General features: G+C 40.1%; 2 protein-coding genes across 2 annotated transcripts in view; both read left to right on the top strand.

The window, feature by feature from the left end:
* Nucleotides 1-3,984: 3,984 nt before the first annotated feature.
* Nucleotides 3,985-5,876, top strand: LOC136445848 (ankyrin repeat and SOCS box protein 1-like). The gene is made up of 3 exons (XM_066444019.1): nt 3,985-4,120; nt 4,490-4,994; nt 5,320-5,876. The coding sequence occupies exons 2-3, from the start codon at nt 4,637-4,639 to the stop codon at nt 5,448-5,450; spliced, it is 489 nt and encodes a 162-aa protein (XP_066300116.1). The 5' UTR covers nt 3,985-4,120; nt 4,490-4,636; the 3' UTR covers nt 5,451-5,876.
* A 1,541-nt stretch (nt 5,877-7,417) lies between these two features.
* Nucleotides 7,418-27,507, top strand: part of LOC136445847 (G patch domain-containing protein 8-like) — a 196,899-nt gene continuing 176,809 nt past the window's right edge. The window contains exon 1 of the mRNA XM_066444017.1: nt 7,418-7,519. Coding sequence (XP_066300114.1) covers nt 7,475-7,519 — 45 coding nt within the window. The 5' untranslated portion in view covers nt 7,418-7,474. The remainder of the gene's footprint in view (nt 7,520-27,507) is intronic.

Here is a 27,507-nt window from a genome sequence, read left to right as displayed (position 1 = left end):
CTAACGTAGAAATCAGTACACCACAAGCCACTTTCAGAGGACTAAACACCAAATTAAACGCGTCCCCTGTTCTCCGGAGTGCAGTGTACCATCCGAGGTGTCTTCGCAGAATCGGCTGTACGTATGAGATGCAGTTACGCAAAAATAAAAGGAATTTTCTTCGTTTTTCACGAGAAAAAAAACAGGAAATATTTCCAGGGAAGCTACAGACTTCCTCACTGCGCAGGCGTGGGACCCGCGGAGCATCACGGTCAGTGAACTTCGGCCTTGACCTCTGATGACGCAATTAGGGCGACAACATGTAAACATATTTATAAAATACTGACAACATATATTCCATGAGTTTCAAACGCTTTTGTTATGATCAAATATAGTATGATTTGTTTACCGAGTATCAGGGTATCAGCTTTTCTGAAGCTCAAATAAAGCCCCCGAACAGACGAATTTCTGCAACGTTTCTCCGCCCTCTTTTTGGTAAGCGAAACCTTTGACCTGACAGCGCGCTTTATTTTCGTTCACGTTATGGTTTGACTAAAAATAAACGCGTGGCGGAATGATTTCAAGCGTGGAGCACTACCTATTGGGTTCAGAGGCAAAACTACGAAAACCACGCTCTTCTTTTTCAGCACTCGGTTCCAGTGCTGAAATTGGCTTCAGCACTGGAAAACCAGTGCTGAGTTTAGTTTAGCACTGGAAAACCAGTGCTGAGTTTAGTTCAGCACTGGAAAACCAGTGCTGAGTGAAGTTCAGCACTGGAAAACCAGTGCTGAGTGGAGTTCAGCACTGGAGAACTCGACGTCAGCACTGGAAACCGAGTGCTGAGACAAGCTTCGGCACTGGAAACCGAGTGCTGACAAATATTCCGCACTGGAAAACTAGTGCTGAGATACGTTACGGCGGTGACTTACTTGCGATTTCAAAACGTAGTATTTTTCCGGACTATTCACTGAAATTAGCCATAGCGTATATCTATGACAGATTTTTCTATATTACCGGGGTAAAGTGCTCTGACGCTGCTCTGACTATAAATCCTCGACGTGACCGATTTTTGAGTAAGATCTTCCGGTGGGCCCTTTTCAGGGCCACCCAAATCTCACCCAAATCTCTCCCAAAAGAGCTGTATCGCACATCACAATCACGAAACAAAGATACAACTTATGACCAGAAAGAAAGAAAGAAATAAAGTTGTTTTTTTGTGACACATCCCTCATACCTAACGTTATATCTACTATACAATTACACAATGAACAAAATGACAAAATTGTGTCGGAATAAAGTTGGTCATTGTTTATTCTAAATTAATCACAAAGTAAGTAAGTTCAAGTGACCATGCTGCACTTCTCTGCACTTCTCTCAGCACTGGCAAGAAAAACGTTCCAGTGCTGAAAACACTTCAGCACTCGTTTTCTAGTGCTGAGTTTTTTTTCAGCACTCGTTTTCTAGTGCTGAGTTTTTTTCAGCACTCGTTTTCTAGTGCTGAGTTTTTTTCAGCACTCGTTTTCTAGTGCTGAGTTTTTTTCAGCACTCGTTTTCCAGTGCTGGGGATTTTTCAGCACTCGTTTTCCAGTGCCGAATTGTCCCCGAGCACTGGTAAATCCAGTGCTGAAGGCGTGGTTTTTGTACATCAGCACTCGGTTCCAGTGCTGACGGCGGTTTCAGCACTGGGTAACCAGTGCTGAATGACCTTTGACATGACCCGTGACCTGGCACCGCCGCTCTGTCGCGCATTCAGCACTGGTAACCGAGTGCCGAACTCCATTCAGCACTGGTAACCGAGTGCCGAACTCCATTCAGCACTGGAAAACGAGTGCTGAGACAAGTTTCAGCACTGGAAAACGAGTGCTGAAAGAAACTCAGCACTGGAATACAGCGATTCAGCACTGGAAAACGAGTGCTGAACTTTCTTCAGCACTGGAAAACCAGTGCTGAACTTTCTTCAGCACTGGAAAACGAGTGCTGAACTTTCGCCAGCACTGGAAAACCAGTGCTGATGCCGATTCGTCCGTTGATTCAGCACTGGAATACCAGTGCGGAAGGCGTGGTTTTCGTAGACTTGCGGTTCAGAGAGCGGTGGGTGAATCTAATGGCTGATGTATTAAAGTAACAGGTGATAGATGTGTGTGAGTTTCGTGCCACGTACTGAAGCAAATATGTTTTGGTTGGTGGGCGTGTCGGGGGCGTGTCAGTGTTTATTTGAACAATGGCTGTCCTAAGAAACAGTTTCACGACTAGGCCTAGTGAATGAATCGGCGTGTGGTATTAGGACAGATTGGTAGTCGTTTACTAGTGAAACAATGGAATTTTCAATTTCAAATTCATATTGTTGAAAATCCATTTGAAGGGAGCATCCCACAATTTATTTAGTCATCTATTTTTTAACAATCAATACATACACTTCAAGAGTTATTCTGCTTCAAGTGCTTTGCAGTTTAATCAACCCTCAAACTAATTAAAAACTGCATTTCCAGAGAAAGCCGCTAAAGGAGCCAAGATCTAGATGAGTCTCCACAACCCAAAAAGATGTAAACGTTTAATATCAAATCGTAAAAATCCATTCATTTATATTTCACAGGTAATGACTATCAATCTGTCCTTAGCTAATACCAATACAAGTCTGTGTTGTCTCATTCGTCTGCAAGATGGAAGCAGTTCAGAAGCAGAGACTGTCGGCAGTGTTGAGGCAGCTGGTACCGCTGAAGGAAGGGGAGGACAACCAGCTGCACACGGCAGCAGAGACCGGAGATCTGGATGGCTTGAGACAGCTGGCAGAAGGTGATATGAAAGGGTAAGGGATAATCCTAGCCTCCATAGCTCTGTGTTTCACATGTTTATAGTATTTTGTTTCGGTGTGTACATACAAGTTCTTTTTTTAATTGATATTCAGCACTAATAACATGAGACTGGGAATGTTCTTTAACATTACGGACAGGGGACAGGGGGTGTTCTTCAGCACTAAGGACAGGGTAGGTTCTTCAGCACTAAGCACAGGGAAGGTCCTTCTGCATTAAGGACAGGGGGCAGGGAAGGTCCTTCCGCAATAAGGACAGGGGACAGGGAAGGTACTTCAGTACTAAGGACAGGGGTTGGAAGGTTCTTCAGCACTAAAGATAGGGAAGGTCCTTCAGCACTAAGGACAGGGAAGGTCCTTCAGCACTAAGGAGAGGGGACAGGGAAGGTTTTTCATCACTAAGGACAGGAGGCATGGAAGGTTCTTCAGCACTAAGGACAGAGAAGGTCCTTTAGCACTAAGGACAGGCATAGGGAAGGTTTTTCAGCACTAAGGACAGGGGACAGGGAAGGTCCTTCTGCACTAAGGACAGGGAAGGTCCTTCAGCACCAAGGACAGGGGACAGGGAAGGTCTTTCAGCAATCAGCACTAAGGACAGGGAACTGGGAAGGTTCTTCAGCACATAGGACAGGGAAGGTTCTTCAGCACTAAGGATAGGGGACAGGGAAGGTCTTTCAACACGAAAGATAGGAAAGGTCCTTCAGCACTAAGGACAGGGGACAGGGAAATTCCTTCAGCTCTAAAGATAGGGAAGGTCTTTCAGTACTAAGAGCAGGGAAGGTCCTTCAGCACCAAGGACAGGGGACAGGGAAGGTCTTTCAGCAATCAGTACTAAGGACAGGGAAGGTCTTTCAGCAATCAGCACTAAAGACAGGGAACAGGGAAGGTCCTTCAGCACCCTCAGCACTAAGGACAGGGCACAGGGAAGGTCTTTCAGCAATCAGCACTAAGGTCAGGGAAGGTTCTTCAGCACTAAGGACAAAACAGAGGGAAGGTCCTTCAGCACTAAGGACAGGGGAAGGTTGGTGGGCAGGGCTTTGCCAAAAGTATAAGTAACTGAAACTTGGATATAGATAAGTTTCAGACTGTGGCATTAAAGGATTGATTCTGGTTAGACAAGACGAATTCAATCAAGTCAATTTGCAGAGGTATGTTGTTGCTAAACTTTATACATGTATAACCTATGGTACATAATACTGTGTTCCTAGGCAGATTGACAGTAAGAATCATCTCGGCTGTACACCACTGAGGTTAGCAGCAGCTAAAGGCCATGTGGACTGTGTGCAGTATCTGGTCTCACACGGCGCAGGGCTGGAGGTGGCAGACATTAAGGTATGGTCTCAGCAAAAGGAAAAGAAAAATTGATAGAGAAAAATCATATAGATACTGCAAATGCCAGCCTTTAAGCTTGCGAGGATCTATTTTTGCAGATGGGAGAAAATGGAGTGTTCGTGGCGGTTTTAAGTTCACGGGTGAAACAATGACGTAGGCAGACTAAACACAGAACAAGCACTTTAGCTGCGGTTTTAAGTTTGTAGTGGAGATCTACGCACTATGAACACTACCAAAACCACTACAAAACTTTCAACATTTTCAGTATGCCATGTCTGCTTTCAGTGTTTCTTCTTCTTAGATGTACATGTACTGTTAAATACAATATTTGCAGAAATGACTTACAGAGAACTTACTGTTTTTTCTCAGTCACAGACTCCCCTGTATGCGGCAGTGCGGAGGAAACACCCAGACTGTGCCGAGGTTCTGTTAAAGGCCGGCGCCGTCCCTAACGGCGACCCAAACAACCTCGCCACGCCTCTCTTCAGAGCAGCTCAAGATGGCTGCCTCCTGTGTATGAAAGTCCTGATCCGCTACGGAGCAGAACTCAACTTCTCCAAACCGACCATGGAGGAGGGTGCTCTCTGCAGTACTGTACTGTACATCTGCTTGATTTATAAACACTACGAATGCTTTAAGTTACTGCTCTGCTCTGGCGCTGATCCAGATTTTCACATCAGAAAGAAGCTGAATCTGACAAACTTGGCAAAGGACGAGTCGCTGCTACAAGCTGTAGTAAAACATGACCTACCTGTTGAGTTCGCCCAACTACTCATAGAGTTTGGAATCAATAGATTTCAAAGAAACTCCATTGGAAGGACAGCGGACCAGGACTCGGGGAATGAAAGTGCCAAATTTATCCAACTGAGTCTAGGTAATCCTTCATGACTTTTTCAGTGAGCTTACTCAACTGACCAGCACTAGTGATATACTGTAAATGGCTTTAACTTTTCGGGGATTAAATTTCGCAGTAGGGAAAAAATGGAGTGTATTTGGTGATTATTAGTTTGCGGTTAAAACAAGGGTTTGGCAAATTATCATTTGCACTGTGGTTTTAAGTTTGCGGCAAAGAAGTTACAATGCAACAGATAAGATCTAAAGCAATTGTATCTGATAAAAGACATTTATGTTCATCTATTAGACTTCCTATATCAAAGGTTGCTTATAATTTGTTCTGTATTGTTTGTGTTTTCATACAGCATGTCCACTTCTCCTGCAGTCACAGTACCGAATTGGATTCAGACGATTTCTTGGACTACACAGACTCCAACAGATTCCAGCGCTTCCCTTGCCAACCAAACTCATCAACTTTCTACTATTTTCTGTGTGATAGAGTTTTATTTTGCAAGTTCTTGCCTGAGGACTAGTTGAAACAAAATGATACAGACAATGCAAATTAACAATAGCAACAAGTGGAACAAGTGACTATTCTAAGAACTGTTATGGAATACAATCTAAGCTTTTCGTAATCGATACCGCATCATCTGAAACACAAGAGGCAAGTAATAGCAGTGTAACAGTGGGGTTCAAGTGCCACCAACTGACCAGTCTAACGGGTCCGGACCTTTCAGCCTAGCGGTTACTGCGTGCGGAGTGTGCGCTGGCGGGCCTGGGTTCGATCCACGGGAGCCAGGAGACTCGCCTCTTGTGTTTCACATCAGTAAATATCGCATCATCAGTAAATATTAGCAATAAATGCTGTGAGTTTCCTTTACAAGAGACTTATGAATATTATCAATTTCACAATGACTTATGCTGCAGAGCATGACTCTGAATAAAGAAAAACTTTTCAAACATCTTGTCAAACACTACAGTGTGTGATCAACTTGGCAAAAGTGACACCTTGCAGTATTGCTATGAACTGCATGTGCCAATGGGTTATCCAGTCCTTGAGAAAGATATGACCTTGCGCTGCTATGATAATTGAGTCCTCCCAAAAATGGAGTAATTGCCTTGCCTATCTCATGATCAGCTCATCAACTGGTTTGTAGTTTGCCCTTTGAAGAAGAAAGTTATAATATTACATGTAGTTTTGGGCCAGTGTGTGTGTGCAATTGATTGTCAATATCATGAGAAGTTGGACGGTGGATTGATCTTTATCATGTACTTCGTATGTTGCTGTATGTTGTCAAAATGAAGAAATGATTAAATCATGGGCCCTAATGGATTTCTAAGGTACTGCAGCAGGACTTCCTGTTTGATTTTTTTGCAAATCATCAACATTTATATTCACTTTGGATTTTTCCGTAGATAAATGATGATCGTTTCAATTTTGAATAAAAGCTTTGAGTTCAAAAATTGCTGCCCAGAACCACTAAAACTCTTGTGACAGATCGACTCTTGGAATATTGATTTTTGTGGATCACATACAATAGCTAAGTCTCTAAATATCATTTGCACATGGTATTGATCCTACCTTGGGTTATTTTGGGACAGGGACTGATGGATATCCATGGACATGTATTAAATGTAAAAGCTGGCAGCGTATCAGTTGACATCAAATGCGATGCCGGCTTTTACTTTCGGCTGAAAGAACTGACATTTTCACCCAGGTTATTTGCTGCTTTCCCAAAACTTACTGAGCTCCAAGCAGAGGAGTGGGTCCGGCTGTTTTTTGACGTGTTTTTAGACATTTTTGTCAGGCTTTCTTCTTCGTCATGTTTAAAAATCTCACTGACCCGTGTGGGTTGGTGAGATAAAAAAATAAAGTCAAAAGCCCGGCAAAAACGCCTAAAAATACGACGAAAACCAGCCGGTCCTACTCATCTGCTTGGAGAGTACCCGAAACAGACCACAGCCAACATTGAGTGTTATGATTGCATATGTTTTTCATATATCTTAACTTCAGAGTTTATCACATGCATTGTCAGTTTCACATTAATTTAGATAGTTTTAACTTTTTTACTCTGCTCTGCTCTACTATTACATACTCAACTCTACTGTACTGTACTGTTTTTACTCTACTCTTCTCTACTCTACTAATTACTCTACTTTTTCTACTCTAACGTTACTCTACTCTACTCTACTCTACTCTGCTCTGCTCTGCTCTGCTCTGCTCTACTCTACTCTACTCTACTCTACTCTACTCTACTCTACTCTACTCTACTCTACTCTACTCTACTCTACTCTACTCTACTCTACTCTACTCTACTCTACTCTATTACTCTACTCTAAAATGAAATTTCTGCAATCCTCCTATGCTTTGTAACCAGCAGCATTGTGAAAATTGGGAGAGATTTGAGGTTAAGTTCAACATGTAACGTTAACAGGTGGAACAGGTGGAATGTCCAAGTGGTGAGTCCCGAGGTCTCGTCCCGTCTCGCGCGAACTGCCACGAGACTTGGACCTGTCAACATGGCGGACAAGTTTGCCCGCTACAACGAGTCTCGCGACTTCGAGGTACGTTTGTTGGCTTGTCCTTCGCTTTCACAACTCCTTCTTTTCTCGAGTTGTTCCCAATGATAGTCCCAATAAGTGTGCGAAGTTTTGCCGCCGTGCAATGAAGGGGTGGAGAGATAGCGGGATTTAAGTGACCCACGTAGCCTCGTTCGAGGTTTATTTTCCGTCTGCCTGCGTTTCCAAATATGAAATTATTTTCCCCGTACGGCGTACGTTATCGATCAGATTTGTTCCACAAAAGACTTAGATCCTACAGTCTAAACAGTCGTAATTTTTCATCAGGCAAGCGGGACATTGTTTGAAACTGTGCATCGCTAGCTCAATCAGTGTTGTCTTTGATGTTCGGAGTTTGCATGTAGTCAACATTCGCTCTCCAATTACCGCGCTAACGTTTCATCAGGACTTGTGCTTAGATAAGATCGGATTCAGTTCTCTCCAAATTGGATTGAAATTGTCCCTAATGCTTCTACCCACTTCTTCATCGTCTGTGAATAAAGCTTATCTCTAGGGCACTGTTGAGACAAAACATTACATGTGAATTTGATTGTATGTAAGATTGTAACGTTAGTAGATACTTCTTTTTCTTGTAAACAAATCTAAGATGGGATCCCTGGAGAGCCTTTCGTTTTATTAGTGTGTCTGCTAGAAATATTTTGGTATTGTTGCCACGCTATTGTCACATTGAATTGACAAATGCCGATACTGTTTCATCGCAAATGATATAGGATTTCAATTTGCTTGGGGAATTGTACATGTAGAGCCATCTGTATTCTGTTACTGACTGTGTCAATGGAAATGAGGTTAAACAGGTAAAGGTAATGTAGTAGAAGTAGTCCAGGGAGAATTAAAGGTACACTATGTAAGATTTTGGCACTAAATTAAGAATCTTCTCGAGACCAAAATCTTACTCCAGTGGGTTGGGCTCACTGGCGGGTACCTTGGGTGGCACAGAATAATATACAACGGGCCATTGTTTTTTTCTATAAAAAAAGTTGTAATATTAATATACAAGAAGGAAGACAGACATGACTGCAAGTTTTTGTAGTACTGTTTTCAGCTCAAAATCAAGATCTTTATTGCTAATTTTCTCTTGAACTTGTATGTACTATAATGTAGGTTGTAGCTGTAGAATAGAACTCTTCATTATCAAAAAAGTAGGGGTGTCTTCATTAGATAAAGGAATATATAAATGCTACATTATAGTACACAGTAAACAGTGTATACATACAAATATGATACTAGTAGTATAAAATGCATGGTGTGTTATATGAAATGTATGTACTAGTAGGTATACCGGCTGACCTATTGACATACAGATTGTAGCACTGTATCTAAACTAGTGTGGTGTCAATTTTCCATTGCTTATGTATCTGTCTGTCCAGACATGTCGACTCTCCAATATCAGCTCCACTGCCTTGAGAGTCGGTGTAATGTATTGTTGCATTTGACAATAAATGAAATACAGATGAGTTCAATAAGAAGTAGGAAAACATAAGTATAAGTAAAATCCGTCCCGCTCCTTTTGATGTATAGGGGCAGTGCTCATCATGCCATTTCCATTTCTATAGCCCTAGGGCAACACAGGCCACTACAGTAAGGAGCTAATCCATTGGTTGTGGTTGTGCCCAACTTCCATACTCTTTCTCGTAAGTGCTGTCATCAGTGCTATTGAAATGGAGAAAGCAACTTATCTACCATTTTACAACTCAAGTCTTTTATGATATTGTATAACCAAGCCGGGGTTTTAAAGTTTAAACCCAGACTTTCTGAATGCTGGGGGAATACTCTACCCCCTAGGCCATTGCACCAATAAGGACACATACATGTAAGAAGGAAAGGAAAACAATTCAGTTGGTAAGAATCTTTATCAGCAATCTCTTACTTCCCACAAATGTAGTAAAACTGTTGTAGTCTGAGCACTGTGTTATTGCTACAGTGTAGTAAAACTGGTGCTTTTATTTGCTTGACAGGTTTGCTAATGACCTGGTTGCCTCAAGGCTACAGTATTGATTTGAACTAAACGTTCTTGCTCTGTATATTGCACAGTAATGTGTGTCTGCTTCTTGATACACGTAGAACGCCTTGTTGTCTTGTTCTTGTTCTTGTTCAGGTACTGAGCAACACCCCTAAGTTGGGGTAAAGCGTTCCGGGGAAATTGTTGCTGGATCGGGAATCTGAAAAACAATTGAACATTATTTATTTATAACATTAATCCGCCAGGTTACATAAATCTGCCACTTTAAAAACAGTGGGTTTGAGAGCTCTCTAGTGACCTAATTTTGCAGTGAATGGGAAAGGAAGTTCTCACAGTTCTTAAGATAGGTGGGTGAAACAATTTTGTAGTACTGTAACTGTAGTAATGGGTTGAAAATAGATATTTGCAGTGTCATGAATTTACAGTGGAGATCTCACCAGGAAAATTAATTAAACTACAACAAACATATCCATATTCACAGTAAGAAGGCAGAGGAATCTTCAGAGTTATAGAGGACTGTAGACATCAAGCAGTTTTGCAGTTGACAAAAAATTCATCGCTGATGAAAATTAGATCTGTAGTCAAGAGTGTACCCTGTTGCCTACATGTATAGTAGCTAGCTGTTGTAACCTAGAAAAGAGACAACAATTTGATGCCTTGATAGCTTTATTTAGTGCTGCATGTCCATGCATAAAATTGGCTTCTGCTGTTCTAAATACGTCGGTAAAGTTTCCATAGATCATAGAGGATTTCAGAGCCATTAAACCAGTCCTGTCTCCAGGACCCGTCCCTGGACAGAAATTTGCTTGTTTAAAATTATATACAAAAATTCACCCCGTCTGTCCCAAACATCTAAATTTCATGACATGAAACTGATGAAACTGTATTTCTGTAAGCTTACAATGACAGATTTAACAATGAAAACCAACAACATGGGCTCCTAGCAAAGAATGAGTGGGTGGGGAAAAAATTCAAAGCTGGAGACAGCCCTGGAGCTAGCACAATTTCACTATGTCTGCGCAAAAAATCTTAACTTCATGGTATGAAACTGATGAAAATGTATTTTTATAAGCTTACAATGACATATTTAACATTGGAAACCAACAACATGGGCTCCCGTTAAGAATGAGTGGGAGGGAAAAAAATTCAAAGCTTGATACAGCCCTAAAGCTTGCACAATTTCACCACATATGTGCAAAAATCTGAACTTCATGATAAAAAACTGATGAAAATGTATTTCTGTGAGCTTAAAAGGACAGATTTAACAATTACAACCAACAACATGGGCTCCCGTTAAGAATGAGTGGGAGGGAAAAAATTCAAAGCTGGAGACAGCCCTGGAGCTAACGCAAGCCCATCTCTATAGAAGAAGTACTCAGCCTAGCGTGAGGGTTTTGAAACCATGCCAGCGCTGAAGAAGGTAATTTTACGGCCATCATTGGCAGGCACCGGCAGCACTTGGAAGTCAAAAGTGCTCTTGGTCTCAAGGTTAGCCCTCTTGTACCCAGGGGAATGGGCTAATTTTGGAACAACAGATGATTATCTCCGTGGAGTTGCTGCAGTTTGCTCACATGTAGCTGCACATTTGCAGCATGATTCGACTGTATGTCTTGCAACCGTCGAGGGGGAATTTGCGGCTTGAATTGAAAGGCAAATTAGGAGTTCAGATTGCGGGCAATTCCGAGCAGCAAATGGCTATCAAACCACTTGCGAGGCAATCAGTTTTCACGGGGGGAGGCTTCCAGAAATAAGAAAGTATGGAAATTGATTCCTGCTAGATATTTGCGTAACTAATAAAGATATTGAGATAGGTATCTGTATTAAGTGAGGTGCAAACAATAATGATTCTGTAAGTCAGATATTACAAAATTTGGTTTATCCGGTACCAGAAGTTAATGTTTGATATAAGGTAATCTATTTTTTTTTTCATTGCAGTCATGCACATGTTTTTGTCAGCGTAGACAGATAGCAATCTGGCAGAATAAGTGATTCTGCTAGTAGAGATGGCAGCCTGTAAATCTAAAGAGACACTTTGTAGAGTAGAGTAGAATATTTCAACTACGAATTCATTTTATGTCACTTTAGATCAATGGAATGATTTGAAATTTAGAATTTATAAGTGGGAGACCGCCCTAACACATTCTGTCAACAGAGACTCCCTCCCATTGGTAGAATTGGTGATTCCGCCAGATCACAATCTCTGCACAAATGGACATAAAGGGTTTAAAGATTCAAGGCTGTGTTTTTCTCAAGCTCTCTAGTGGAAGTAACCTGATACTGATGGGACTGTGATAAATCAGGAGATAATTTGACCACCACTCAGGTTGTGAAACCTCATCTCCTGTTGACTTGGTCACCAAAGCTGCTCCGAATATTTTAAGTGGCAGTTTATACAGCCAAGGACATTATATAGGTATGTCCTTGATACAGCCAATACACAGCCGAACACCCCCTCCCCTCCAAAATGAACACTGAACTGTTGAACTGTCTTTCAAACATTTGAACTGGTTTCTGAACATTTTGAACTGTTTTTCCAACTTTGAACAGTATTTCCATGTCCTAGTCTGCACTAGACTCACTAACCCACAGTAGTTTGTTTGTTTGTTTGTTTGTTGGTTGGTTAATTGGTTGGTTCGTTCAGGCCTTGTACTTTTGTAGTGCCAAGTGGCATATGGGGCAGCAAGTTTCCTTCCTATTTTAGTAGCAGGGTATATTTTTATATGGAGAGGATGCTAGCCCTTCCCTTTTCACTTACGTCCCTTCAGAAATACGGGTGCAGTCTCAACCGTCCTGACCCAGGATTAAGGGGGGGGGGCTCCCAGTTATCAATTTATTTAGATGTAAGTTAGAGCTCAACTGTGAGGCTGCTACCATATGGACATCCCTGACTGGCAGTATAGTATGGTAGCCTATGGCACAATTATATATGTATACAATCACTTTTGTGTGCAAAACACTTAATAATTATATTTGCCTGTCTATAAATTTATCAACCAGTTTATTGGATAAGTGACCTGTGTATTTTGCTCTTGTCATTTTTCATTACAGTGACTTCTGATCAAATCAATTCCTCTGTTGGCACCTAGTATTGAAAACGAAACAGTGAAACCTGGTAAGGGAACAATCTCCCCAGTATTTACCTGCCCAAGGTGACCACTTTTCTTTGGTCTCTTGAAATTTCCTCAAATTGGTAGATACTAGCATTAAAGACCGGCTGAAATGAGAATGAAACATTTTCTCATTGCATGCGACTGGAAGAATTGAAACCTACCCTCTTTTTACATTTGACTAGAGGCGTCACGGTAGCACAGTACGTGGCAGGGTGTTTGGCCCAGTACCCAGCGGTCCCTTTAGCGTTGTTCCCTTGGGAAAGGCACTTTCCACGACTTTCCACACTTCACAGTTCACTCAGGTGAAAATGAGTACCTAGGTTCATTAGGGACATCCCTCGGATAGGACGTTAAATGGAGGTCCCATGTTTGAGGAGAGCCACACCTCGAGCAAGTAAAGAACCCACCACACTTAAAAAGAGTAGGCGTCCTTCCCGGTGTGAGTGGATCATATAAATCTGTCTGGATATGCAGCTTGTACTCTTCAGTACAGACCTGGTGTGTTACGCCATGAGGCGGTTTACCGGGTATGCAACACAAACAAAGAAACAAGTAGCCAGGAAATTAAATAGAAACCCAATAAAAAATCATATCCTAGTGAATCTTTTCAAATTCCAAGAGCTGATAATAAATTCTAAAGGTTATTTGTAGACAGAAGGTGCCCTCAATAGATTTCCATCTTTCCAACCATGCAGAATGATTTGTATTCATAAAAGATGCAAAACCAAGGACACTAACTGATAGCACACAGGATACCAACTGATAGCACACAGACAATTTGTTTTCACATTATCAAGATCTGTAGATAAAGAACAAGACATTTCAGTGGAAATACAATTCTCAGAAAGCCGTATAGATACCACCTAACCCACAATCTGTCCTTTGGGACTGTGAGTACCAGCGCTTTGATTAAGAGGAGCTGTGCATGGAGTGCCAAAGGTAATATAAATCCCAATCTCCAAGCAGATGTGAAAATCCAGCTCATTTCGGGTGTTTTACACCTGTTTTTACAACATTCAGTTTCCTTTTCTCATATTTTTGTACCAAAACGGTTGAAATTTTAGTCTGTCCAAAGCAGCAAAGGACAGACACTGGAGAGAGTTCAAAGGATGGTATGAAATTGAAGTTGACCTGGTCTATATGATACAGATAGAGCTTGTTATTAACAAACTACCGTCAGGCTGCTCTGATCATTTTGATGGAAGTTATCATCTCTACATTCGATAACAGAGACTGTCCTTGAATTAACCTTGTCTACAGATTATAGAACAAAAACAAAATATAAATCCAACATTAGCCTTTAGAAAAGCAGTTTGGGGGTGTCACCATACTCTCCATCCACCCTCCTACCAAATTTCACGGCATGTGACCTTAAAATGAAGCAAGAAGAAGAAACCAGGCAGAAGACACAGGAAAGTCGGTTGGGGAGGGAAATATTAATAACTTTGGAAAGCTGTCGTTTCCCCTGCCGTGTGATTGATTGTTCAGCTTACGCCTCTCTGAACCCCATCCAGAAAACAATAGTGTTCATCAGTCATATGAAGATACTCCAGCAAACAATTGATCGCGGCGGATGTTCCAGACTGTTGTGGATTCCTATAATCACACCCATTGCCACAGGAGACCACAGTTTCAAGGCCACTCTCAGTAGCTGTTAGACTCCAGCAGGCCTTACTACGGGGGTAAAGGATCGTAAAATTCAGCAAAAAAAGGAATACTGTAAATTAATTTAAGTTCCTGTGGTTTTTATTTCGTGCTAAGGGGAAAATGGAGTGTTCGCGGTGGTTTTAAGTTTACGGCAGTGCTATAGTCACATACTGTTAAGTAGTATTAGACAAAAATTTTCGCAGTGGTTTTAAGTTCGCGGTGAAATGGTTGCCGCGAAAACTGCAAACATAAAACCACCGCAAACATTTCTGTATTTCCAGTAATTGGAAAGGAGAATCAGTCCACGGTAAGGTTAACAATTCCCACTTGGACAGCTGCAAATGAAACCCTATGGTGGCCAAACTTCCTTGGCAAATATTCTCCCTATAGCTGGTGTAGTTAGTCTGGTAGAGACTTGTAGAGTGTTGGACCTGAACATATTGTGAGAAGGGAGGGAGTGCGGACATTAGAATAGCTTGAAGCTGAGGCTGTTTTGTATAATTAACACTCATCCCAGGGTAATAATTATATACTAATACTACTCAATTTAGATTTGGATATGCATGTATATTTGAAAATCAGAATATCTAAAACTTTCCCAAATGAATTATGATAATATCTCATTTAGTTTTTTTGGACTTGAACCTAAACGTTTTACAAGTCTAGTTCAGGTCCTGTGTTTACATGTAGGTATGCAGCACTTGTGAGCAGACTGTTATATGTATCTATCCTGACATAATGATTTATACCCCAGCTAGGGCTAAACACATGGGTTCAGATCGAATGTTTCGTACAGGGGCACACACAGATCACTATTACCTGGCACAAAATGACTGTTTAAAAATGTATTTACAGTACTGACGTTACCATGAGAAGACTGTTATATGTATCCACACTGAAAGATGAGTTATACCCCAGCTAGGGCTAAACACATGGGTTCAGATCGAATGTTTCGTACAGGGGCACACACAGATCACTGCCTGCCACAAAATGACTGGTCTATTGAACCCAAAGCCTGGGATTAAGATTAAATGAGCTATTGATTTTTTCCCCTTTGAACAGAAATAATGGATACCTATGACAAAATTTGCAGTCAACGTGGAACCGCTCTGAAAGTATGAAATTGAAACAAAGTAATCGTTTGATGGAATGCCTAGAAGTAAAAGAAGTTGCTGCAAATTTGTGACTCCAAAAGTTACAAAATTTTATTGCTTTCTTGTGAAATGATGTAGGGTCTGCGACTGCAAGCAGTTTTACCAGTCAATTTAGCTTGGAAGACAAAGCTCTGTTTCAAGCACCAAATCAGATAAAGGCATGAGGCAAAAGGAATGGAGAGGTATGCTCTTCCAGGTAACGTTGAAACTATGAACGCCTTGAAATGCTATTTTCTGCATTGTTAGGTGCAAACTTCAAATGGCTTCATCTTAATTTTGCAAGAATTTGGTGGCAATGTTGACCACCTGAAAATCTACTGTGATCTATCTAGACAGAGCTACAATTAAAAGTACTGTTGTAATACATTGATGAAGGTTTCTTAGACATCCAGGTAATAAGATTCGGCAAAAGTCAGTTACTCAAGAAACTGGATAAATTTTTTTGAAACAGACGACGAAACAGTCAGACAAGTCACTGACCGAAAAGTAGAGGATGCCGTCTGAAATGTCTCACTTTCAAAATTTTATCCAGTTGCTTTCAAGTTACCATCTTTTGGTGTAGTGTTGCAATAGATATTGTTGTTGTTGTTGCAATAGATATTACACAATCTCTTGCTGTGGACCAGTGGAAGGGTTGCTAGGAAAAGCGTGATGTAGGCTAAGCTAAAAGCATCAATGATTATCATAATTATTGGAAGGAAGCAAACTGTAAACCATATCATTTTTGCTGGCATTTATTAATTCTTTTTAGCAATAATTATTCTAAAAAGCTATTTTATGTTGTGAAATTTTGATTTTTGTCCATCAAGCAGGATGGAATGATAAAAATTTCTTTAGGTTTCGAGTAGCAAAATTCAGTTTCGGGATGGAAGGACGAACGATCAAGAGATCTGAAGGCCCGATAATGAGAAATGACAGCAGTAGAAGTGCTAGCATCACCATGAAGTATGAATTATTCAGCTTACTGTTTAGCCATTAGGCCAAGCAGAAAATTGAATCTGAACGTCATATGGCCTCGATCAATAAGAGTTTCATCATCCTAAGTACACAGGACGATTTCGCTAAGAGGCTTGGGAGAAGTTTAATTTGGAAATGGCGTGTATTTTTTTGTAATGTAAGCGCTTGATTATTAAATGGTGATACTCTAGTAAGTGACTGTACGAGTTGAATGTAAATATGCTTATTTTGCATCCTTTTCATCTTTTTAAAGTCAACTTTTCACCTCTCAAAACTTGCTCTGTATTGTTTGATAAATCTTTTGGGTAAGTCCTATTTAGAAATAGAGGAAATAGCACACTCATAATTATGTTAGTCTTTACCAAGTAGGAAACTGCTGTATTTGTTAGGAACACAGATGCACTTTGTCGGCAAATTGCTGGGTGCCGTTGATAACAGGCATATATAGGCTTATCGCATACGTTAGATACATTATTTTCTTTCTATGTGTGCAAAACAAAAATGCAGAGATGGAAAAAGTTGGTCAGTGTGTAGCCACTCCCTAATTAGTTGAAATGCTGATATAGATGCAGAAGCTTTCCCAAGATTTAGGGGATACATGAAAAAATCAATGAAAATGTGAAGATTGTCATAATAACAAAGAGCCCTTTAGCACCTGACAGGTAAATTGCAGGTCTGCCATTTGATGCTTAATACATGTAGCAGATGTAGAAGCTGTGAAGGTTGCAGTTTTGCCTGAGAACAATAGGGGGCTCTCTTCGTTGATTTGATGTTTTTTAGGTTGTTGACTGTGTGTAGATGGTGTTCAGCACCAAGGACAGGTGCCCCAAAATTGGAATGCAGTAATAACTTCAAGTGCTAGGGGGAGCTGTATACATTTGGAAATTGTAAATGTCTGGTTCTTCCTTCTAATACCCGCCATCTGAAGAAGAGGCCATAATTGGAAAATATTAGATAAATTATGGAGGGAAACTTAATGATGTGAACATTTTTGAGAAATAGCTAACAGTTAAGCACTTCATATGCGACTATAACAGATTTTCAGTATTTTGAGAATGAAGACGACAGTTAAACAAAGTCCTTCAGCCATCAGAAAAGTCAAATGAATTTTTGAACACCAAAGGAATTATACGAAATGTATGTTGGATAATACAAAATTTGATTTATTAATCCCCATATCTATCTAAATGTATAGTAAAAACTTTGGATTGATCAAAATTTCATATTTCTAAACTATAGTTATAAAAAAAAATGTGTTTACATTGATGACATGTTCTTTGGCATTTGCCAAGAAACAAGTAGAACAGTTGATACGGCTTGATAGGCATAAAGGTCTTAGGCACTTTATCTGTAGGTGCACCAATCCCTCGTCTGAGGACACAATGCCTTTGTATCCATCAGTCTCTAATCCTCGCATTTAATCATGAAGAACTAGCCTGACCCTAGCAGCTTGGAGCACTGATTCAGAATATTAAATCTCTTATCAATAATAAAGGAAAGAAGATCAGAGCATTCCCAGGGCTGGAAATACATTTTTTGGAATAGGTGCACTGGTGCACCTAACCTAGAAATTTAGGTTCATACTCACAATATCCTGTTTAACGTCTTCTTTTACAGCGGAAAAAATTGGGTGCACAATAGTAGATAAAGTAGAATGTCAGCAAAACGTATTTACAGACCCTACAGCCTCTCTTAAGAACTTCAATCTGAAATCCTATAGCTACATGTACATGTAACTAAAAATTTTAAACAAGTAAAGTTGATACATCAAAGTACAACATAGGTTATATTACTGTCTTTGAATTGATACTCAGATTTCAAGAATATTCCATATACTACTAGAGTGGGCAATTAGTATCTCTACCCCCAAAAATGGTGCAACTGCAGTCAAGATTTGGTGTACAGCTCCAATTTTGGATGCACAAAAGTGCACATGCACCCAGTATGTCGAAACCCTGAACCCTGGTACAGCTCCTGACCAACTTTGGGTGCGCAAAGGTGTATTTCGAGCCCTGAATCCGGTACAGCAGAGGAGAGAAGTTGAGAAGAGCAGGGCAACCCGGTATAGCAGATGGGTCTTCTGCACACGAAAACACCCGGTTTATCATTACTTAACATCAGCGTCATCCAGCCTGACAGCTTTATGAATCTGGTCTCGCACTGCACCGCCGGGCGTCGTAAAAACATCCCGCGGCGTTAATGCGCTTTAAGCCACACGCCTGTCGCGGTGCGATAAAACAGCTGGGAAGAAAGGCGTAAAGATCTCGTCAAGGGTGCATGTGTGAATAGATAGCGATGTTCCCAAGACCAGACGCGCTTTGACAGTTAAAGTCTTTTTCGTCAAGGGTTTGTAAATAAAATGATAGTGATGTTCCCAGGGCCAGACATACATTACAGTTTAAGTATTTTTCGTGAAGGGCGCGTGTATAAAAAGATAGCGATTATCCTAGAACCAGAGGTGCTCTTACGCGTATATACAGTCAAAATCTTTGTCTGTGAGGTGTTGCAAAGTATGAAAGATGCGGTGGTTAACTTTGACATCATCTATATTCTACAGTGCTATAGGTGACCACTTTTGAACTCTATTGCCTCTAGACACCCAGTAGTATCCAAATTAGAGACTAGAATGATAGAATATCTCCTCCTTTAGACTTTTATCGGAGTCCTCTTGTCAGTGTTTCTTTGACAAGATTTCCCCCGTGATTCATTCATCTCCCTGAATGTTGTAATAACTTTTTCAAGGAGCCAGAGTGTCCACCATTTCCTACGCTATATTATGTCATATCTGGGCCATGAAAACGTTCAATACGGGTGTTCCGGACCAGGTGATAACCTGGGGTTACCACACAGGCTTCCATAGAATATTTAGAATGCATTTCGAGTGCGCCAAGTGCGCCGCTGTCGAAAATTTGAATCCTGGATTCGTACGTTGGAATGTGCAACTGTTGCAATTTTTTGTTCGTGGACACTAACTTTTCTCAACATCTGGCGCATTTCGCATTGAAATGTGTGTTTTCTAGGATTGGTATGACATAAATAGAATACAACACGGTGTATTCCACATCAGCCTCGGTCCCAGCCCCCGGGTCAGATCGCCCTCCGGTCTATGGCTGTCGGGCGATCCTACGCATGTTCGGGCTGGTACCTCAGGTTATACAGAATACCCCGTGTTGTATTCTATATTTACATTTCAGGGATGTCAAGGTGATAAGATATATGCCACGTCTGCTCGTAGAGTTATCGACTCAGCTTTCATTACAATACTGATGTGTGAAAAGCAATGAATCTTCACTAGGTGTCCCCAAGAGTACGCTTATGTCTGGAACGGATTGTTTTTTTTTCAATTGGACAAGTTGTTCTTTCAGACATGTCGGAAGCCCTTGATGAGTTGGAAAATAAACGACTCTTGCAGGGATGTGTAGAGAGCGGGATGGATTCATTTCTTTTTTTGCAGGGTTTAATTTTGGTGAAGAAGTTTGCAGTCGAAACAATACTGTTACAATAAAATTAGTAAAAAGCATATCTGCGGTGTCATGATTTTGCAGTGGAGCGGCACTGTGAAAGCAGCAAAAATAAGCCACTGCAAACATTTCAAGATTTGCAATTATAGATCTAATACATCACCCTCAATATGAGAAAGGCCTTTGGATACATATTCTTTGTACTTATTTGTTTGTTTGTTTATTTGTGTATATCATTGCGTAACAGAAATCTCCTGTCTAATCATGTTGCAATACAAGTAATCACGATGATGTCACAGTGACGCAATGGTAGGCAAAAAGCAGATGGTAGAAAATATTTATTTGCATGTTAATTAGTAATCAGATCTGCTAATTGAGGTATCAATCAGTAATTTAATCTGCTGAGATACTTTTGCCCACAAGTTGTCAATATCCTGGATGTAAAAGAAAACAGCGATCGCACATGTACACAGTTAACAACACAGCATTCTTACTGGTACCAAAATTATTAAAATCAGAAACTTTAAGGTAGGTTTCGGTCTAATAAAGTTTAACACTGAATACATAATGCAAAGAATATCAAAGATATGCACTAGAATTATGATTTTTTTATCACCATATGTGATGATTTAAAAGGATAAGGACAATTAAATACAAACTTTAAGCTATCGGTCTGCAGATTTTTAGTGCTTACTAATATCTTCAGCTGACAAAAATATGAAGAAATGCTCCAGCAAGGATATAAATCATGTCCATGCATTAAGCCGTCACGTATTCCCGTAGTGCCACTTTACTGCGTCCCTTTATTCCGCAGCAATCACAAGGTAATAGCAATATTAATCAGGGATGAGTGCTTTTTCAAACTGTCATTAAGTGTGCGGTATTGTGAGCCATTTACTGGATTAGGATGGCTCCGGTATACATAAAATATGACGGGGTGCATCGGACAAGGCTGAAATTGTTCTTTTGCTTCTTCGTGCTTTTATTTTATGTTTGAAAAAAATTCAATCTTTTCACCACATCGAAAGACACATTTTCATCATCAACATTATGAACATTGAGGTTCATGAGATTTGACTACAAAATTTGTCCAAAAAAGCTTGAAAAAAATCAATATTCGTAACTGAATCTTGTGTAGACGGTTTCTTTGTGTGTTTACCAGTATTTCAAGTTTCAACAACAATCAATATTTTCACCAGATTGGAAGGTACATTTTCCTCGTCAACATTAAGACGATTGAGGTTTAACTGTGAAATTTAGCCAAAAAAGGCTTGAAAAGGAATGATCTTCATAACTGAATCTTGTCTGGAAGGTTTCTTTGTGTGTTTATTTCACTTTTCAACAATCTATCTTTTCACCACATTGGACGGTACCACATTCCTCGTCAACATTAAAGACGATTGAGGTTTGACTGTGAAATTTAGCCATAAAAGGCTTGAAAAAGCTTGATCTCCATAACTGAATCTTGTCTGGAAGGTTTCTTTGCGAGTTTATTTCACGTTTCAACAACAATCAATCTTTTCACCACATTGGAAGGTACATTTTACTTGCCACCGTTAAGACGGCTGAGGTTTGACGGTGAAATTTAGCCAAAAAAGGCTTGAAAAAATCAATAATCATAACCGAATCTCGTCTAGACAGCTTGCCATGGAAACGTAGCGAGGCAAATTGCTTTAATGAAGCCCCCGCAATTTTGGAGCCTGAAATGGTTGCGTGGCTTTATCTAATGACAACCAAAAGGTTGAGATTTGTCAGGATCAGTCTGGTATGGTTTCACATCCATAACGATCCCCCACTTTTCTGTGCACCATATGTCATCTGTGTCCTCACCAGTGCGGTTCAGCATAGGGGTTTTTCTGTAACTTAAAGTTGTTTTGTATGAACTTTAAGGTAATCAAAAATTTTAGCTTCATTTCACAAAATTTGGCCCTGAAAATGCTTTTCTGTTGTTTTGCAACAAAGGTAAAGATGTTGCCTTCATTTCACAAAATTTGACCCTCAAAATGCAGAAAGGTTAAAAATTGTAAAATATTTACTGGGACCCAATACTAAGTCCACAGTCTTGATTTTATGAATGCCATCCAACGAAGAAATATATTTAGATACGTTCCTATACAAAAATTGAAAAAATAATCAATGTATATTTTATGACAGTCTTTAATGATTGTCTTAATTGTTTTATGACCATCGAATGATTAAGACAAATTCTCTTAATTTGCGTTGGCCTCACAAATGACTCGTAACTGTTACAGCAACTCCCATTGGGACAACTTGTAACATGGTTGCAAATTCAATATTAATGTTATACGCCACTGCCCAACTGTGAAATTGTGGAGGAGTATCAGTCTCTTTTTGGAGGACAATGAATGGCACAGATGTCATCCATCAAGTTGAATTTGTGTGGCCTTATGAATAGAGAGAATGTCCTGATGGGATAAAGTATTCATCGTAGGTTCCCCTTTGTGTGTGTGCACGTGGCAGGTGGGACTATGACCTGCTTCACACAGGCACTTTTTGAGTCGAAGCCGCACAAAATTTTAAAATTCAAGTTAAGTTTTTCCTCTGTCACATCCTCATTGTAAAGCCAAATATGAACTTTTTATAAGACTTATGAAGGTTCTTCCCAGAAAGAAACACCCCTATGCTCATTGAAACACAGCATCGGGGGTCCAGATCACAGCATCGGGGGCCGCTATGATGAAAAGGCCTGTCGAGAACACTGAGCATTTACAGAAGGTACCTGGTACTGAATTGAAGCAAAGAGTTTATGAGCCCAAGTTTCTCTTTAGTTCACTGGGATTTTCATGGCTTTATTTTTTTTATGCCTTAATTTTTTTCTTGAAAATCAGAGAAACAAAAAAAATCAATTGGTTGGGCTATTAAGACTTGAGGCGTTGATTTCCGTAATTTATCTTAGAAACCTCTGGGAATGGTACTCATTACAATTATTGTGGCTCCAAGCTATAGCAATAAATCTAAAGCATTATTACCTATAAGTGCTGTCCTGTACAATCACATTGTCAGGCATGATGCGCAATTTACTTCCTTTGTTGTTGATATCATTTAACATCGATTATTATAGTTTATTGTTTATCTTGCACATATTAACTATTTCTCGCTTTACAAACTTTGATAAAGTCTTGAAAGCCTGAACAACATTATAAAAGGAGTCACGCACAGAATACTGTAATGATGCTCAGACCCGGGTCGAAGCTGTATTGATTTGTAAAATGTGATTTAGTAATAGGAATTAATTACAGACGACATCAGTTTCTAGGTTGCTTTCTAAAGATCTCTCAGGGAAAACCTGCTGTGATTTCCAATGACTACATTATGGGCATGCCAGGCTGTGATCACTGTGCAGGTCATATCTCTGATGCCTTGCTCTAGCCTGGAATTTGAAAAGAAAGTTTCCGGGCACAAGATATCCATAAAGTATGGTAACCATAAGTCTTCATGTTCGTTCAGGCCCTTGTTCTGCCTACTGTAGGGCAGCAAGTTTCCTTGATGTTTCAGTAGCAGGGTATATTTTTACAGAGAGGGGTTGCTATCCCTTCCCCGACCTTTAATGTGCTCGAGGCACTAGAACACGGAACCCCCATTTTACGACTGCCTTCCGAAAGACGGGTGCATCCCCAACCGAGATGTCCTGACATAAGATTGAACCGGGGTCTCCCTGCTAGCAACTTGTTGGCTTTTACTTGGCGTCTAAAGTTAAAGTCAATTCTCCTTACCACTGGGCTTACTGCAAATGTTGAAATTTTCATTGTAGTTTTATGTTTATGGTTTTCGCATTAGCCACAAACTTAAAACCACAGCAAGAATACCTGTTCTGCCTTCTGTCCGCCTATACTACCCCCTTGTTTTAACCGCAAACTAAAAACCCCTGCAAACACTCTATTTCCTCCCGGGGAAATCAAATCCCCGCAAACTCACCATTTCCTGTAACACTCCTGCACTTACTAAGATTCACCTCTGTCCGTATGAACCGGGTCAGAATGACAAGTGAGAGGACTTACATGTGGGAAGTTGTTCCCTCCAGCTGTCTGGTCCATTAGATGTTAGGCACATCGGGCTTAATGCACTCTCTCTCTGCGCCCCTGACGAAAATCTCTCACTGGCTCCATCTACAAATGTACAAGCAACTGAAAGCTGATACATATTCATGGTGAAAGCACAGTCGACATCGTTGTAGTCGAAGGCTTTTAGCGTTCGCGGGAACGGCGTTTGCTTTTCCGACAAAGCCTCGCTAATGCATGCATGACTCCAATGGGTCGTAGACTCAATTTCTCTGCACTGGTTTTATTTGTGATTGCATTTGTCCCCAATGTACCATCTATCCCGGAACGCTGCGAGGAACGGCCGGGTAATAAAGGCGCGCTGGCGGTTATCAGACTAGGGGGAGAATGAAGGTGTCCCTGTCTATCAATTGCCACCATGGTTATTAGTTGCTGCCGCAATAAAACATCTTGTGGAAGGCCTAGTTCTACTCTGACAGGCGGCATATCTGCAGCTCTTTTGTTGTCAGCTTGTTGTAGGTGGTAGCTTTTTCAGTGTGTTGAATGTTGGAAGTAAACAAAACTGTATATGTATGTATTGCTCTGATACACGTACGAGAAACTTTTCCAAATTGCAAAATGCAGTTCTATGGCAGCTTTTCTTACTGAAAATCTTTGGCTCATGATCACTGGAAGGTTATGTTTTCGTCAGCGTTTGTGTGTGTGTCCTTCCTTCCTTCTGTCAACGCAATAACTCAAGAATTCCTGAATGAATCGTCTTGATACTTGGTAGATGGGTCTTCTGGAGACCTCAAAATGATTCGATTTTGGGCAACCTAGCAGCTTGTATTGTGCGTAGTTCACTGCCAGTACATGTATGTTTGGACATAAGAACAAGTAATGAATAAGTATATGACACGCTAAATTTCAATATGTTGCCCTATTCCATATGATTGTATGTAAACAAACTCATTAGTATGAACTTTGTTTGTTGGCATGTATGTATGTATGTATGTATGTATAGATTAAGTAGACCTTACGAGAGTCGCTGTACTTTTGTTGTGTCAATAAAGATCCGTATCCTAAATTACCTGGAATGATCATTAGGTTTACTATAGAACTTTTGTCCGTCTCTCCTTCGTTTCAGACTGCATTTTTAGGTAGATTCTGTTAGATTTCAGGTCACGCAAATGCAAAACTCGCCAACAGCAAATTGTAAGAGGCAAAAATAGAGAGCATATCAAGTCCAGAATGTCCTTTCTTCAGTTGTGAAATTGAGTCTGAGTGCCCTGTCACATTCATGGCAAGTTAGCTTGATGAATGTGGATGTGTCATACACAAATTGGCTGCCTGGTAACAAAAAAAATTGCTAGCCGTAGTTGCTTGTGACAGGTCTTTCGTGGACTCTCTGAATAACCTATGGCAAAAGAATCGTATGATAAATGTGACCAATCTTTTATACGAAAGATCTAGAATGTTCTCAACAATATAATATTATAAGTCATAAAACATATTAATTATTATTAAGTTTGACGCTACTGCTTAAAAGAACTTACATCTGTAATTCTATCCAGATTTGAAATTCAACCAAGCAATACATCAAATAAAGTGCAACAAAAGGTTATATTGCTTTTTCTGATACATGTACAATGTACTTACATTTCAAGAATATTCTGTATGCTAGTGTACAAGAGAACCGTTACCCCATAGAGTACAAAATTATCTAGGTGCACCAGTGCACCCAAAGTACAAAATTAGGTGCACAGCTCCAAATTTGGGTGCACACAGGTGCACATGCACCCAGTACTTTGAGCCCTGCTATATGTCATCTTGACTCAAGGGCATATTAGAGTGGAGAATATCACATCCACTCCGATATGTCAGCTTGGCTAGAAAGCACTTTAGAGTAAGAACATCTCTCTCTTCCAATACATTAACTGTCTTGGATAAAGAACGCATTAGTTTTGAAAATAACCCCTCCCTTGCAATACCTTAGATGGGAAATGTATTGATGTCTTGAATATCTCTCTCTTCTGATTTGTCAACTTGAATAAAGTACAGATTGGAGTTTAGAATGACTTTCATCTGCAATATATCAATTTGAATGAAACACTCTGAGAGTATAGAATGCCTCTTTACCATTGGTTGTCCAAGTTGAACCATGCTGAGATTTCATGCAACATGCTGAGATTTATCCCATGTGCATAGAACTTCAGCAGTCTACAGCAAAAGAGTTAAAATAAAGTCATTCCTTTGTTATCGAAATTGACCTAAGAAGTAAAGAGATTCTGTGGTTTTTATTCCAGTGGATGACAATAATAAAATGATGTGAAACATTGATTTCTACAGTGTTAAAATGAGTACAAACGATTCAAAGTGCTTTGATTTTCTGAGAATCAATCTCAGAGGTCAGTTGTTCCATCTGTCACTTGCATCAAAGGTAACCTGGCTAGTATGGCTACTCTACTTCAATACAATGGTTGTGTGGTGCTGCCCTCGCTTTCTTCATACATACATCTAGTAACATACAATGTAATTCCATCAGGGTACATAATTCCGTCACCCTGAAAAGATAGGTCAGACAGGCACTCCAGTATAATGTACTCCTGTATATCTACATGTAAATTGTGCATACCTTGGGGGTGCTGCACTAGAGATCTTGCAAACCTACTGTTGTTCAAAGTGGCTGATTTATGTAACCTTGCAGGTTAATGTTAATGGAGGTCACTTGGCTTCTCTACTTCGATAGAATGGTTGTCTGGCCCAGCCCTTGCTTTGTAATGCTACTACATCTAAATCCGCAGGGTAAAATATATCCAGGATTAATCGTTAAACTTTTTTTTCATGATCTACATGTAAAAGTCGCCTTTGTCCTCAAATTATGATCGTAACAAACAGAGTATCATTCATTGTAGAGGGCAATAATCAAGCTTTCTAGTGATACAGTTCAAATTATAGGTGCCATATTTACAGAGGCTGAAATATATTTGTTCTTTCACATCTAGAAGCTTCTTCTTTGACTTTGGAATTGACAGAAGAATCCATTGCTCTATACTTTTTTCAATTCATGTTATATATTTGCTCATTTTGTAGCTGTTTTGTACGATTTGCAGTATGGCAGAAAACTTTTTTTGGGGGGAAACGGACGAAAATTGATGTGCGCGCGGATGTCTTCCACATGATCAAATCAACATGGCCACATTAGTTGTAGAACAAGAAGTTTCAAATTGAATATGAGACTGTGTTTGTGTGTACAGACTGCGGTTTGATGACCTGTACATTATAGAGTCTGGGACTTATTGGAAAGTCCATTCTGCCATATGGCTTCCATTACTGTAGATGGGGAAAGTGCATGGTGGTGCATTCTCCGCTGCTGATAAGGTGTGCACAGCCACAAAGCTACACTTTCACCGTGGCAGTGTTGGCACAACTTACATCAATCAAAGCATTGATATTTTTAGGATGCATGTACTAAAACTACAATGTAATATTTAGGTGTACAGGGTTTTGTTGATATTTAGTTTCATGAATTAAATAAGGGTTTTCTTAGAATTATTTTGAAAAAGAACAATTTATGGAAAGGACAATAACAAACAAACTATTAGCTTGGAAGGCAGACCTAGCTTTTCAATGACAGTGGGTAGAAAAGGGCATGCAGAGTCTAGTATTCCTAATGCCCACCCCTA

This window comes from Branchiostoma lanceolatum, chromosome 12, assembly GCF_035083965.1.
Source record: "Branchiostoma lanceolatum isolate klBraLanc5 chromosome 12, klBraLanc5.hap2, whole genome shotgun sequence".
Lineage (NCBI taxonomy): Eukaryota > Metazoa > Chordata > Leptocardii > Amphioxiformes > Branchiostomatidae > Branchiostoma > Branchiostoma lanceolatum.
The sequence above is the reverse complement of the archived record's forward strand: the minus strand, read 5'-3'. Positions and strand labels throughout refer to the sequence as shown.